This window comes from Syngnathoides biaculeatus, chromosome 22 (assembly GCF_019802595.1).
Source record: "Syngnathoides biaculeatus isolate LvHL_M chromosome 22, ASM1980259v1, whole genome shotgun sequence".
Lineage (NCBI taxonomy): Eukaryota > Metazoa > Chordata > Actinopteri > Syngnathiformes > Syngnathidae > Syngnathoides > Syngnathoides biaculeatus.
In genome coordinates this window covers 1,036,783-1,051,689 of record NC_084661.1, presented here as the reverse complement: position 1 = coordinate 1,051,689, position 14,907 = coordinate 1,036,783, and the positions used below count along the sequence as shown (strand labels likewise).

The following is a 14,907-nucleotide window of genomic DNA, read 5'->3' as shown; positions in this document are numbered from 1 at the left end:
GCAGCTCATTCAAAAGCTACAGCTCAGGTTCTGACCAGAACAAAGCGGTCAGAGCATATAACTCCAATTCTAAAGTGTTTACATTGGCTGCCACTCAGCTTTACAATAGATGTTAAAACTATACTACTGGTCAGTGGTTAGAGCATTGGATTGGTAAACCAGGGATTGTGAGTTCGTATCTCACTGGGCCTCTACTCCCCAAGAGGGGTTGCGTCAGGAAGGGAATCCGGCGTAAAAACTGCCAAACAAATGTGACCGTTCATCTGAGATGTTACGCTGTGGCGACACACTAAGCATATTTGCACGACACATTTTATTATATCCTGTAGTAATCCATTCATCCATCCATTTTTGACCCCCTTATCTTCACAAGGATTGGGGGAGTGATGGAGACTAGCCCAGCTGTCATTGGGCGGAGGCGGGGTACACCCTGAACTGGTCACCACCCGGTCCTCAGAACTGTGAGGCCTACGCTCTATGGTTGCTCCACCATACCGCCATCCTGTAATAATTTGTTGCAAATAAAGATACACAACGCACATATTTCTGAAGTAATAATATTGAACATTTAGAAAAATATGGATGTTTATTTGTCCCCACAAGCATTATAATCCATTTTCACCTTCTTTGATGTCAGTGGAACACAGTACATATCCAAGTATGAACAGTGGTATTACTTTGTATCTTCACAGTCATTCCTTTCTCCCTATAAACAGTTTTGCAAAGACACACACAGTATAATACTTTTTTTCCCGTCAAATACTTGGTTAAGTGGGTTTCTAATCTGAACTCACAAAACAGTGACAATTTTTCGTTGTTCTTTATAGAATCGATTCAAAACAGACAGTCTAATACTAAGTCCATTCAATTCAGACCTGTCCAGGATCATGTTTCTAATATAGCGTATTTACAATCGTCTACTTGAAGCAAAGAAAACAAAAATATATCATTATCTTGGTTTGCGTTCAACAAAATTCTAGCCATTACTAAAAACTCAGAAACAGTGTAATTATTTTCCTCTCAATGATTGTGCTTTGTAACCCACATAACCACTTTATTTTTAGAAATGGAACATCTGTTATAGGCACCTGAGAGTGCAAATAACATCCATTTTAGCTTCTCTCTTTGAGAGGCTTCATAGTTATGAGTACAACAGGGTGCAGAAATGTTTTATTTCCATCAATTTATTTATATATTTATAATGTTATTACAGGTTCATCCAAGCTCTTCATCTGTGTTGCACATCAGAAATCAAGGAGGAATTTGGCCTGTGGGTTTCACTGTGCAAAGCCCTTTAAGATTTGCCAGAAAAGTTCATTGATAGAGGAGACTGGCTGGACAAGGGGGGGGGGGGGGGGTGTCAGTCCAGGCTTGAAAAGAGAAAAAATGAGGCCAGGGCCTTTGCATGGATTGAAGATAATGAAAATGTGGGAGCTATATTTGGGAAATAAATGATAATTTTGTAACTCCCAAATAAAAATAATCTGAATGTAGTGTACAGTGTAGCTCATTTTACCGGTCTCTCACATTAAGATAGTGGATATCCTTGGTCCTGGAACATGGGTCAAGGTAAACTGAAATCACTACTGCCCTACTCTAATAAGAGTAGTGAGTACACCGGCTTACCTAGGCCAATGATACAGTTGTCTGTGCAGTTCAGGCACTCTGTGGTTGCCATTACACAGTCACTTCAGTCTTGCTTCCTGTGCGGTAGTGCTGTGGATGTTGTTGCTGCTGGTGATGCTGTGGAGCGTAATGGAGCTGCTCCACAGTGTGAGTTCGTCTGGCGGCAAATGCCTGCCGCTTGGATACAGTCTGGTTCATTGCTAATGTATTGGAGTGTGGGGCCGCTGCTCCTCCTGGAGTTCCAGCGCTGACTCCACCACCGCCGTTGTTCGAGGCACTGGGATGGGAGTACATTTTGGTCATCTTGTAGCGATCCAGAAGAGGTGTGGTGGGGATGAAGACGTCTGTATGGGAGATGGCACGCGACATGGACTTGTCACTTCCATAAAACCCACCGGAGATACTGCTGACCATGCCACGCTTCAAGGACATCATCAGCTTGTCTGGCGAGAGCAGAGGATCCTGGGATAGAAGGTGGTCTTGAGAGTAGAGTCGATCTTGTGAGTAGAGTCGTTCTTGAGAGTAGTGGCGGTCTTTTGAGTAGAGGTGATCCTGTGAGAGAAGTCGATCCTTGGAGTACATGCGGTCTTTGGTGTACAGACGGTCTTGGGAAGTGTGGCGGTCTTGTGGAAGCAGTCGCTCCTGAGATCGAAGACGTTCAGCAGACAGCAGCTGTTCGTCTGAGAGAATCCGGCCTCCATAAGGCGACATACCATTGGAGGATGTGTTGTAATCCTGTTGTGGGACTCTCTGTGGGGACAGGACCCGATCTTGGGACATGGCTCTCTGGACACGGCGGGGTCTCTGTCTTTGCTGGGACTGCTGTTGGGATGACTGTGACTGGGGAGTTGCTTGCAAGATGGAAGACTGCGGAACCTGACTCTGAAGCTGTTGTTGTTCCCGATGCTATATAACAAAACAAAGGTAGTAGAGCAGAATAAAAGGAACCTATTATTCATGACCTCTGTCCTTAATCATTCGCTCACGGCCTACTTTCTAAAAAACTGCTTTCTGACTCTACTTGGATGGATTAATCATGTCATCGCTACCGCACAATTACAATGCACTGGGTAAATATCAGCTGGTGCAATGTAATAAGTGTTTATGTAATAAATATTGAACATATGGTGCTTTTCTGTTTTCAAGGTACTCAAAATAGTTTAACACAGTTTTCACATTCACCTAATGATGACGCATCGTCAGAAGCAACTGGGGTCCAGTACCTTGCTCAAGGACAGAACATAGTCGGGAGATGACCACTCTACCAACTGAGCCACTACTTAAACGAAAGGTATTTTCATGCCACAACTCATAAATTTCTCTTTTGGAAAAAAATCCTCCAAAACTCCAGAAAATGAGAGCATTTGTTCTTTATTGGCTCTTTGCATCATTGGATAAATGCCCTTTTTTAATGACCATCAGTTGTCCACTTCTTTTAAAAAATGCATTGTGGCATACATTAAGGGCACTCGATTGAGGATAACCTATATGTACTACATACTGTATTTGGACTGCACAACAAAATGGCAAACTCACTACAAGAAGATTTCTACAAGTTATTCTTTTAAGTTAATTAAAATTGCAAACCTTGATTGATGAAAATTTATTTGGACCCTCTGCATTACATACTTTGCCAGCAGAGTTGATTTTGTCTTCCAGACATTTTTAGAAGAATTAAAATAATAATTATGTCATTCCATGACTTATTTTCATGTGACAGTGTGTAAAATTCCGACTAGTTCAGGGTGTACCAGGCCACTCGCCCACAGTCAACAGGGATAGCCTCTAGCAATCTGGCACACCTAGTGAGGATAAGCAGGACAGAAGATGAATGAATGAACGTTGAGTGGATTCTGAATAGCAAAATTCATGTCACTGTCGAGTATATTTTATATATAAGTATATATAAGTATATATAAGTATATTTTTGACACTATTCAAGGTGGCAGCTTTATGCCACACCTGCTGATTATTCAATGTTTAAAAAACACAATTTACTGGTAAAAGTGTACCTATTAAATTCTTGAATAGGTAACCCGCGACAGTAATTCTGAAAAACTATGAAAAATCTCAAAAACAGTGACATTTTAAGAAAGAAAACATTTCAAAGCTGTTTAAGCAGCCTCGAAAACATTTTTTTGGGGGAAAAAAGCTTTGTGTGGTGTGTGAAGCATAAACATTTAATGCTAGATTAAGAAAGTTATGTTCTATATCATCTGTGAAGGACAACTGTGGCCACCAGTAATAGTGAAACCCCTTAAAGCGGAGAGCCATATTCTAGCATTAAGCTTTTCCGTTATTAATGATCTTTTAACATTCATATCTGACCAGTTTTAGACATGTATTTTTGCAAATAACTTAATCAGGTAAATCATTTTGTATGTCTTGTTCAATGTTTCTACCAAGTACTACACAGCTTCAGCTTGACATTACAACTAGTACAACCTGATCTAGCTTGTTTTTAAATTGTGGGATAACCAGGTGAGATAGATGTGTAAGCCTTGCAAGTAGCTTGACCTCATAACAGCGCTAATTATTGAAAACAAACAAAAAAAATTGACCATGGGAAAACATTGACGGGGTATTTTATGTTATTCTCTTGCCATTTGAGGGATGCATTCAGAAAGCATCAAATGTGGCAAGAGATGAGTAGACTGATTGAAGTCGACAATTCTGTAAACACTGTCTATCAAAATGTTAGCACCCACTCCATAAGCATTCTGCTGTCCAGAAATGACATTTCCTCAACAGTACTCTGCTAAGCACCAGAGACAACCCCACCTGATGAGCATCAGTGGAATCAGAATCTTTGCACCCTGACACCCAAATAACCAAAAAGATCAACTTTACTCTGGATATATTCCTCTTTAGTAATCATGATCACCCCCGGGCTGCCGGCAAAACATGTCTGTCCTGTATTTTTGTAAAGAACACTGCAGGGTATCCAAAAACAGATTGAAAATGACAACCATTGATTCCTGATTGCATGATAAACCCTACAGAAAGAAAAACATTACAGTCAAGCTTTGCATAGTACTGAAGGTGATTTTGACCTATAAAAAAACCCAACACAGTTGCGTTAGTCTCAACTGAAAAGACTTAGACAATAGATGGTGACCAGATATGCAAACGAGAAAATCCATTCACGGAAGTGAGGATTCTCCGTCAGCCAATTTAACAAATTGCATTGTGCCTTTAGGAATTGTAGATTTACACTGTGCTTAGTACCCCAGCAGCTGGATGCGTCAAAGCAGGACAGTGAATTTGGTATGGAGTATGTTCATGAATGGGTGGTGATTCGAATAGGGAATGGAAAGTGTTCTTTGAATGAGAATTTTCAGACTCGAATCGGAACGAGTAGAACATCATACTACTTTATTCTGACAACTGCAACTGCTGCCAGACTGCATTTACTTAAAAAAAAAATACAAAATTTCATCTTTAGTCTTTGTGTTGGGGAGGTGAAATTTTGATTTACTGCATATAGTTTTTGCGCATATACCCTGTTGTACAGCAGTTTAGCTCCTGCACTTGATCGCAGATAACCAATGCAAATAGCCGTAGCTATGTCCAATAAGACTCTAAGGTCTGCGGAACGAGCCATCTGCCAGGTGTGTCCGAGGAATTACATGAGTGGTCATAGCACAATGTGACAGTAGAATGAATTGGGAGAAAGTTGTGTAAGATCTAAAATAGTGGAAGATGATGAGCGCTAGCTAGCTAGCTAGCTACCTAGTTGTCTGAAAAAGAGGTACATGGTCCCATCCAGCATTAATGTATGAATTTTACATGACTAAAATAGATCCAAAATCAACCTGGGTTATTCTTCTGCCCATGATTCAGAGAGGGATCCTGGTTAAAGTAAGCCATTCTATACTAAACACAAAGTTTTCCAATGAGAAAAGCAGGGAGTACCCAAAATGTAGCAGCCAAAATGCAGTATCAAACACTCATTCCTGTTTAATGACGTTTTCGGGAAATTGAATCCAATTGTTCATTTTTTGGAATATGACATCTTTATTTCGGAATAGTACAAGGAGTCATGATTGAATTCTGATTGGGAAATCATTTGCTACTAATATGACATTATGATCACAAATAACAAATGGGCTTTTAGAGTGCAAGTCTTAGTTTGCACCAAATTGGGGCTAACTGCACCCCTTAGTGGAAATGTAGCTTATGCTTTGCACTGACCATGACTGCAGTGCAGTGTTTCTACTACAAGAGCCAATTACATTGATCTTTCTTGCAGAGAAGGAGGGAAACCCCAAGTTAAGACAAAATAATTTTAAAGAGCCAAATACAAAACTTTTCATTTGGCTTCCAGATGACTTGACATAAAAACAACATGAGCACCTGTTAACCCACCTGGTCTTGAGTGATTTTAAGAACATGCAAGGGAAGAGTGCCTCTTGCTGCCAGGTCAGGCAGGTGCCGCTTACGGGTGTAGTAGTCCTCAACTTCTTTATCGGCTGCAGAGGAGATGAGGAAGGGATAAAACAGATGCAAGAGGTTGAAGAGGACATTGATAAGAGAATAGCTTGTTGTTGAAATGCAAGGGAAGAATCCAGATAAAGAGCGCTACATTTATGATAGATTTCAGCGAACAGAATATCAACTTTACAAGAGCATGGAGTAGAGTGTGAAAGAACAGACAGAGATATGGAGTCAGATTATATTACATGTCAGGGACATACTAGCCACACGTCCAGATTGGGAAAGCCTACAGGAGGGAATGCTCACAAAGGTCACAGAAAAGGAGATTCAAACATTGTCATATCACATAAACACACAGCATTCAGGACATGCTGAACAGCATAGAGAGAGAAATACTGCACAATGATGTGTACTCTTGTATGTAATGAGTACCCCTTCTTTTTTAAATGGATATACTGTACATAATCCTAACATGCATCCACAACAGAATATTTTTTTCCAGACAGTCATGAAGAAAACAATGTAGCACAGACAACATGCCACACAAAATCATGCATACAAATGCAAAAAGATATATTACTGAATGTTATTATTATATTATTAACATTTATTCATCCATAGTTGCAAAAAAAAAATCATTCTGTTCTTTCTGAGCATTGACACTGACACTACCACTTTTTAATCATCTCAAGCGGTCAGAGGTGGGGTGTGATTTTAAAACAGAGAAGATTATCCTTATTGAGAATGCATACGTGACCTTTGCATCACATCTATATGTGTGAGGTGCTGTTTATTCCACCTGTCCAGGCTACTCACTGCAAAAATCCCCTTCAGCGGCCACTCACACCTGCTTGCCGCAAATCGATTCATAATGACCATTCCTAATAACAAGATATTGCTTTCTTGAGTGTAATGCACACATTCCACTCTCATCAATTATGTTACTATGCTTTTAAAAGATTGTAATGTACAGGCATACTGCCCGGTGCAGCAAAAAAGAAAAAAAAAGTCCTTTGTGCATTTTTTTATTACCTAAATCCCAACACTGAAACAGCTAATTTTCCCTCACTCACAAGGTATAATCTTTTATCATGTAGACATCAATTGTCTGACATAAAAGCCACATTAGAACCTTCTGGCCTTTTGTTATGACAATTGTTTTGCAGTGGAAGCAGACGCAGACGTTTGCACGACTCAAGGACCTGCCCTTATGTTTCCAATAATCTGCTTTGAAAGCACTCTCATGATGTTCTATATTTTATCATATTTGTATTATTGTGGCCCACCAAATAAAAAGTGTTTTTCTAAAAAAATAAATAAAAAACTGTACAAGCAAGCGCATCTTGCTACCTCGTTCTTTTGCTGGACTCGTGCCTGGCAGCGAAACAAGTGTGAGGCGTATGGAGTGAGACCTGATGGAAGGCATGGCTTCCCTCACTTTCACTGGGAGCCAGCACTGAAGTGAGGGAGGAATGATGAAATTAAACAAGCCTTAAGGAATATTTGTGTTCCACTTCAAGAATGTCATGAGATGAAAACCGCATTGTGCTCCAGAAATCCACCAAAGCACCACAAAATCAATACCGAGCCAGGCAAGGCATAAGATAGTTTAAATGTACGATTAGACCACAGGATTGAAACAGGGGAACAAAAGAATGAGTCATTGTTTTGGGTAGATAGAGAGGGGGATTTAATTGACTGCAATGGTCCCCAACCTTTTTGGGGCTTAGGCTACTTCGTGAGCACTGATCGTATGAAGGTCTACCTGACTTGTTTGCAGCAAAATTCCAAAATAACAAAACTCCTTTCACTTTACAAATATATAAATACTTTGTATAATATGACATTATTAAAAAAACATTAATGTAAGAAAGTCAGATACAAACTTTAAAATACATATAATAATAATGATTTGTGACCTGTGCTATTTTTAGAACTTGCCACACGGGAGCCTTAAGTGGTTCTCACGGGCATCCATGATGCCCACCGGCGCTGCATTGGTGACCCCTGCTTTACTATATAGTGGACTCTCGAAAGTGGAAATGCCTGTGTACAATTTGAAATTCAACCAAAATTTTTAAGGCCGCAAACAAGTTAAGGAATTTAAACCATCCCTGTACTTTAGCCCATTTCAGTTAAGCGAGCATAGAATTCACATTTGTACAAAAAAGTATGATCAATGACAACGATGTTCCATCAATAGAAGAACATCAGAAGAGACGAAGAATATAACCTAAACTAAGTGCGTTTAGGAGACTCAGTCGTGTCACAAAAATGAAAAGTTGTTGTTTTCCTGTGTTAAATTGTTATATGTACCTATATTAAAAAAAAATTTTTGAAACTGTAGTTGTTTTGAAATCTAAACAAATCCGTCCACTCACACAGATCGTGTTCGACTTTAAGTCTTCACTGCATTCACAAATTGAACTTGTTTTTTTTTTCAAAATTTCTTTTCTGGTGGTTTTACATTACCTCACAATAGGACCTACATCAATGTCCTCGATAAAGTTGCCCGAGGTCTCGTGGATCAAGGCACAAAAATCATGCATGACATCAGGGATCCTGCTCTTGCATTCGTGCTGTGAACTTGAACCTACTCAGTTTCTTCAGGGACGAGAAGCGGTTGAGGTCGGCTTTGATGGCCGCCTCGTAGGAGGGCGGCAGGTGGGACAGACTCTGGAAGGAGCGTGAAAAAGACAAGTCGTAGGGCTCCGTCTGCGAGGTCAGGATGCCACCTATCCGATTGTTTTCTAGAGAAACGTACATACATATACAGACAGATGGGAGGGAGGAAAAGAGAAATAGGCGGTGGTGGCTTCTCCTTTCCACACTTCTCCTCGTTTAAAAAGAATAAAAGCACGCTGAGACCACCCACTTGGATGAAAAGCAAAGATAGACTTGGACTTCTTAGTCCTACAGATATTTACTGAAACCGGATTTGCCCAAAACCAATCTTAGTGTTTCCTGGCACAAATATTTTGACTCACTTGATGATTTTCTGCAGAACTCACTGAGCAGAGGATGTGCATATGACCCGGGAAGTTGTAATTCTGCAGAAATACTTAAATGATTATCCAAGAGTAGTTTTTTTAGACAAAAATGTTCCATGTGTCCTCATGTTAACGGTCTTGTGAAATTTAACCAAGAGCATAATAAAATCAGCTGGATTGTTTCTTCTTGAACCTCTAATCTTTGGCAGCATGAATACTTCCAATTTACTATCAGCTCCCTTAATGCCCTTTTGACAAAGGCTTTAATGAGCTCCTAATGAAGCCATTTGTTGCACGACAGCTTTGTCATTCTAACCAATAAAAGTGTGCCAAATTGACAAAAAGCCAAATATTCAGGTTATTTTATACACTGCTTATGGATTATACTCAAAGGTCATAGATTTTCAGTCACCAATTTCAGAGTATATTAAAATAAAAAATACATGTAGAATGCACTGTTGGCCCCTTTCTAGTACACTGCAGAATTACCCAAGCTCAGTTCTTTTCTGCGTTTATGGGTTATTGGTTTGCCACTTTAAAATAGTACTAACACAATGAAATCCACACCACATTGAATCCTTCACAACAGACACCACAAACAGCAACAATGAAAGAGCCTGGGTGTCTCTTGTATTTTGTCACTTTACCGGAAAACACATTAAGGCCGGAAAACAGACGGCTGCAGCAAAATGGAGATTGTGGGGAATAATACTGCAGCACACAAGCTAAAAGAAAGCAACGGGTTGACTTTTGTGTTCATTTTTGTCATTTGTGAGGTTCATTAATGATCATGAAACTGCCTAACAAATGGAAAAAAGGCCATGTAATCCTTTGTTAATGAGAGGAGAAATAGAATTTGCAGAACCTGTTTTTTTTGTTTTTGGTGTACCCTAGAAAGGGGGATTAAACCTGCATTTTTTTCCTACACACAACATAAAAATAAGACAGTGCTCTATAATGACAATTTTAAATGATCCCATAAATTTGTTTTTTAAAAAAGTTCTTGAGAACACCGTATAGCTCATGTGTGAAAAAAGTTATAAATGTGCAGAATTGCTTGCACTTGTGTTTGTGAAAAAGATGGGATACAGTATATTCTGTAACAGGCCTCCCAATATAAATACATGAACAACCCGAAACATCCCTATGCTTAAACACAGACGAACAAAAAGTTGCAAAACGCTGTCAAATTAAGAATCCAAGAAAAGCACTTTTTTGTTGGACCACAACTGCACTTGTGTCAGAATGCTGTTGATTGTTTGTAAAGGTGAATTATTGCACAGGAAAATCATCTTGCAAGAATATGAAACAAAGTTTGAAGAACGATTTTGTCTGTGTGAGCTGTTGCCCAATGAGGCCTAATATTGTTGTTTTGATGAAACCTGAGTGACTGCATGGCCGAAACATTGTGTGGCGTACCAGGTTATCTCTTCTTAACACCTGCCTTCTACGTCTACTTATTCAAAGAAGCTGTTTCTTTGCCCGGGCTTCAGCTTAACCCAAAAAAAAAATAATAATAATAATAAGTGAATCTGCCTTTGGGTGATGGCTGCAGGTTTAAAAACTCCAACTGGCTTTAGTGACTGTGAAGTTGGGAGTCACGTTGTACATATATCAGGGACTCAGTGGGTGTTTGGCACAGGACTGACAAGTGACAGGTTTGATGGGAAAAAGCAGTGTCCAACGGACTTGGGGGGAGAGGGGGGGGGGACAGATAGAGACAACAGTATAAACAACAGATGTGTGCCTGCAGAGTGACCCCGCTTGTGACAGTTCTGTAAGACGTCTCAGGGAACAGTGTCAGGGACCAGCGCCTGCTCTGGCAGAACATGGTGTGATATGACGATGCCAGGGAGCGGTTACTCCACCTCTCAGCTTTTACCTTTATCTCTCCTTCCCACAAATGCATGTACTCACGATCCCCCCGTGTCTGACATCCACTGCAGACTTCCACGCTCTGTCAATTTTATCTATCCAACCATGCTGCCACCTACTTTTGCTCCTTAATTCTTTCTTGTCCATTTACAAGGGCCCACTCTCGTTTTCTCTCTCGCTCGTGCTCTATCTGGTTCTCTCATGTGAGCCCCACGTGTCTGTGGAGCAGCGCAGAGCTGCAGTAATGGGTGCGGCCCCACACCATCCCCCGGTGAACAGATAAAAATACAACTTTGGTAACTGCTGCATGATGGAGAGGACGTAGAGGGGAAGACGTTGGGGATAAACAAAGCTGGAAAAGGGATAAAGGGGCACCAAAATGATGACAAGGATGAAAAAAAATCGAGTGAAATGAGGAGGAACGCTTGAGAAAGGATGGCGGTGGGCAACAGCAGGGGTTCCCGGGAGCCGGAGGGGGTTGTGAAGGATGTGTGTGGACTGCATCAATAAGGCATGATTTGACTCGGGCTGCAGTACAGTGCTCGCTAGTTCCAAACTAACATCATCACATTAGATACAAGATGCAGTGTGACAGGCTCAAATAGACTAACTTGGTCATTTTTAAACTGCTAAAATTTTCTCTGAATCTTTTTGTTAAGAAATCCCATAGAAAAACCTTCAAAAATGTAGAAATGGCACTGGAACTGATCCTTTTTTTAAAGCATTCTCTCTGTGCAAAGTGATACACAATATACGCATTCAAGCTTATTTGTGCACATTTTACCAAGCCCTTCACCTTTGCTGACATGTACTGTAAGTGACAGTATTAAAAATAAGAGCAATAAACTTTGAAGTTGCTAAAATACTATGTGTAAAGCAAAGTGAAACCTCTCCTTAAAATTGCATTGATGAGGCTGATAATGGACTTCCTGACCTGTCAATTACTCGTACAATAATAGCCAATCAGATAGCTGCATTGTCTCAACTCCTGGCTTGACACGCCCCTCTCGCCATATTGTCCCACAAGCAATGCTGGTTGTTAGTAGCGTGCGCTTGAAAAAGTTAATGTTACAAAGTAAATAGTCCTCAGATGCGCTTGGGGAACGTGCAATTCGGATGAAAGCTTTCCTGCTAGGTTACAAGGGGCCCAGTTGATTTATTTTCCAAAGCATAAAACACAGTTGACGAAGTGTCTACGATGGATTAAGGCTTGCGGAAGACCGCACATACAACTAAATGTGAACAATATCAACAAACACATGGCTGTATGTTTGAAGGTAAGTGAGGGAGAAGTATCTTCTCTGAGTTTGTGCTTTATACATTACAGGAGAACAACTTTCACTTTGTTAGTGTATCACTGACCTGCTGAATGAAGTGTGTAATGTTTTATGCCATTGAGTCAGGTTAGTGATACGTAAATGCGGCACGTCATGCAAGAGAAACGTCTATTTGCCTATTTGTATCACATCAGACTTTTAAGACAGAGCACTGGGTTCGATTACAAGCCAAGTCAAACTTTTTCATCTGGTGACTACGGTACTGACTCAGTTAAACACCATTGTTTAAATGCACTTGTAGAAAATTGAACCTAACTCACTTCTAAAGACTACAACGATATTACTCGTGATTTTTCAAAGTAAAAAGTACTCACCCTGCCTTACATGTGCAGTTTGATTCCTCTATTTTATCCAGTAGGATTTCAATATGAAGTTTGTGAGGCGTCGAACTTTTTGGCATCGATCGCCAACGTTTCACTGTAACTTTGACATTGCGTCCTGCTCCGTCCAAAATCTTAATTCCATGTACATATCCTTGTGTGAAATAGGTTAGGCCTCTCTGTAGAACTCTCTTGGACAAGTCTGACGCATTTGGCAAAAAACATACCGCAATATGATCTGGAATACGCGTTCGAGAATCAACTTCAAACCTGTTCTGTTCAGTCGCCATTTTGGAAGCTTGTGGGACATGGCAAATGTATCTAAGGAGGGCGGAGTTTAAGATTGCCAGTCGGAAAGGCCCATTACCCTTTTCAATATCGAAGTTAAGTTGGTCAACATTGGAAGAGACTGGAAACTGCTGTGGTAGTTGTGCATCCATTTTTGACCTATGACACTAAGATGGATCACCTGAGCAAATACGGCATGCTTGAATATACATTTTTGAAAAATGTGAATCATATTTAATAGAAAAGCCTTAATTTTGCATAGCGAAAGTATTACCACATTTTATTTCTTATTTTCATGTATATTAACCTGACTACAAAAAAGTCATAGGTGTCTTGATTGACAGTTATGTTAATTATTGTAGTTTGAAGCCAAAAGTCAAACTGACATGTCTTGTTGTAATACTTACTGTAAGGGTTCTCATATCTATTTGAGGGTACCATCATGCTGTTGTTAGTCGGTATAAATCCACCTTGATTTGATTTTTAAATAAAACACACACAAGTTGTGTAGTATTGTTTCCTGAAAGTCATGTTTTGGTTTGTTTTTAGCACTCACCATGGCCGACCATTTATAATCAGGGCATCCATCATTTTCAACATGCTGTAGACTTAATAACATTTTTTTCAACATTATCTATGAATGACATGGTCAGTCAGAAAACAAAAGTGGCCTTTACCAAAAATGTTTGGCCACTCTTGATGTACGTTATGCTCGTGCTCGTGCTAGTGAATGCTATGCAATGCATGCTCGTAAATATAATGTAATGATATCTCGTTTTCACCGCTTATGCTGTTCATGGTCACAGGGAGCTGCAGCCAATATCAGATATTTGGGCAAGCAGTAAGATACACCTAAACACCAGCAAATTGTATACTGCAAATAAAACATCCACTGGCACTGATACTCACACCAATGAACAAATTTGAGTCTTCAGTTAACATCCATTTTTTGGGGGAATGTGGGAGGAAGCCAACAGCTACATAAGTGTGGTAATAACATAAGAAGTGAGCTGATGCTCACATCATTTTGAAAAAAAAAATCCTTGTTCAAAGACAAGAATGATGAATCCTGAAACAGATGGTCTAAACCCCACAGAGCCCTGACCCCGACATCATCCAAGCAGTTTGGATGACATGAAGAGACAGAAACAACTCTGACCCAAAATTCACAGATGAAACCAGGCTTGAAACTACTATCTTCGGGGGAAAAGGTGCATTATTTTGCTTTCATTTGTGCCATGACTAGTAGCTTCATGATCTTTTTGTAAAATGAAAAAAACTAAATACATTGCCTTATTCTGCCAATACACCTATGAATACACCACTCGAGAAAGTTTAACATTAAGGGAAGATTTTAGTTCATAAAAACAATATGTGGCGGCACGTAATTGTTGGCCTCACAGTTCTGAGGTCCAGGGTTCGATCCCGGCCCCGCCTGTGTGGAGTTTGCATGTTCTCCCCATGCCTGTGTGGGTTTTCTCTGGGCACTCTGATTTCCTCCCACATCCCAAAAACATGCAACATTAATTGGACACTCTAAATTGCCCCTAGGTGTGACTGTGAGTGCAACTGTTGTCAGTCTTCTTGTGCCCTGTGATTGGCTGGCAACCAGTTCAGGGTGTACCCCTGTCTCCTGCCGGTTGACAGCTGGGATAGGCTCTAGCACTCCCGTGACCCTTGTGAAGATAAGCGGCAAAGAAAATGGATGGATGGTAAAACAATATGTGTGCCCTCACTTCAACATAGGAGAAAGTGTTTCCATGGAATTTAAGAACAAAAAAAAAACAATCTGAAAACTGCTTTTTGCCATGTGTACTACAGCTGACTTTATTGGGTCAGAGACAAGCACGGTGCATTCATACCAAACAGAAGATTTTTATTTAGCTTAAGAACACATGTGGTGTGTATGGAGACACAAATGTCAATTCAGTTTAACTTACCACGCCTCAATGATCGGTGGGCTACCAAAACCAAGTAGAAAAAAAAAAAGTTCAGTGACATGATTACGATGACACAAACAGAGGCTACTTGATA

General features: G+C 40.2%; 1 protein-coding gene across 2 annotated transcripts in view; it reads right to left on the bottom strand.

Moving 5' to 3' along the window:
* Positions 1-590: 590 nt before the first annotated feature.
* Positions 591-14,907, bottom strand: part of LOC133495547 (protein shisa-6) — a 126,153-nt gene continuing 111,836 nt past the window's right edge. For both annotated transcript variants that reach the window (XM_061810350.1, XM_061810351.1), the window contains 4 exons: positions 14,814-14,834; positions 8,661-8,813; positions 5,995-6,098; positions 591-2,532 (listed from right to left, as the gene is read on the bottom strand). In XM_061810350.1, coding sequence (XP_061666334.1) covers positions 1,678-2,532; positions 5,995-6,098; positions 8,661-8,813; positions 14,814-14,834 — 1,133 coding nt within the window. In that variant the 3' untranslated portion in view covers positions 591-1,677. The remainder of the gene's footprint in view (positions 2,533-5,994; positions 6,099-8,660; positions 8,814-14,813; positions 14,835-14,907) is intronic.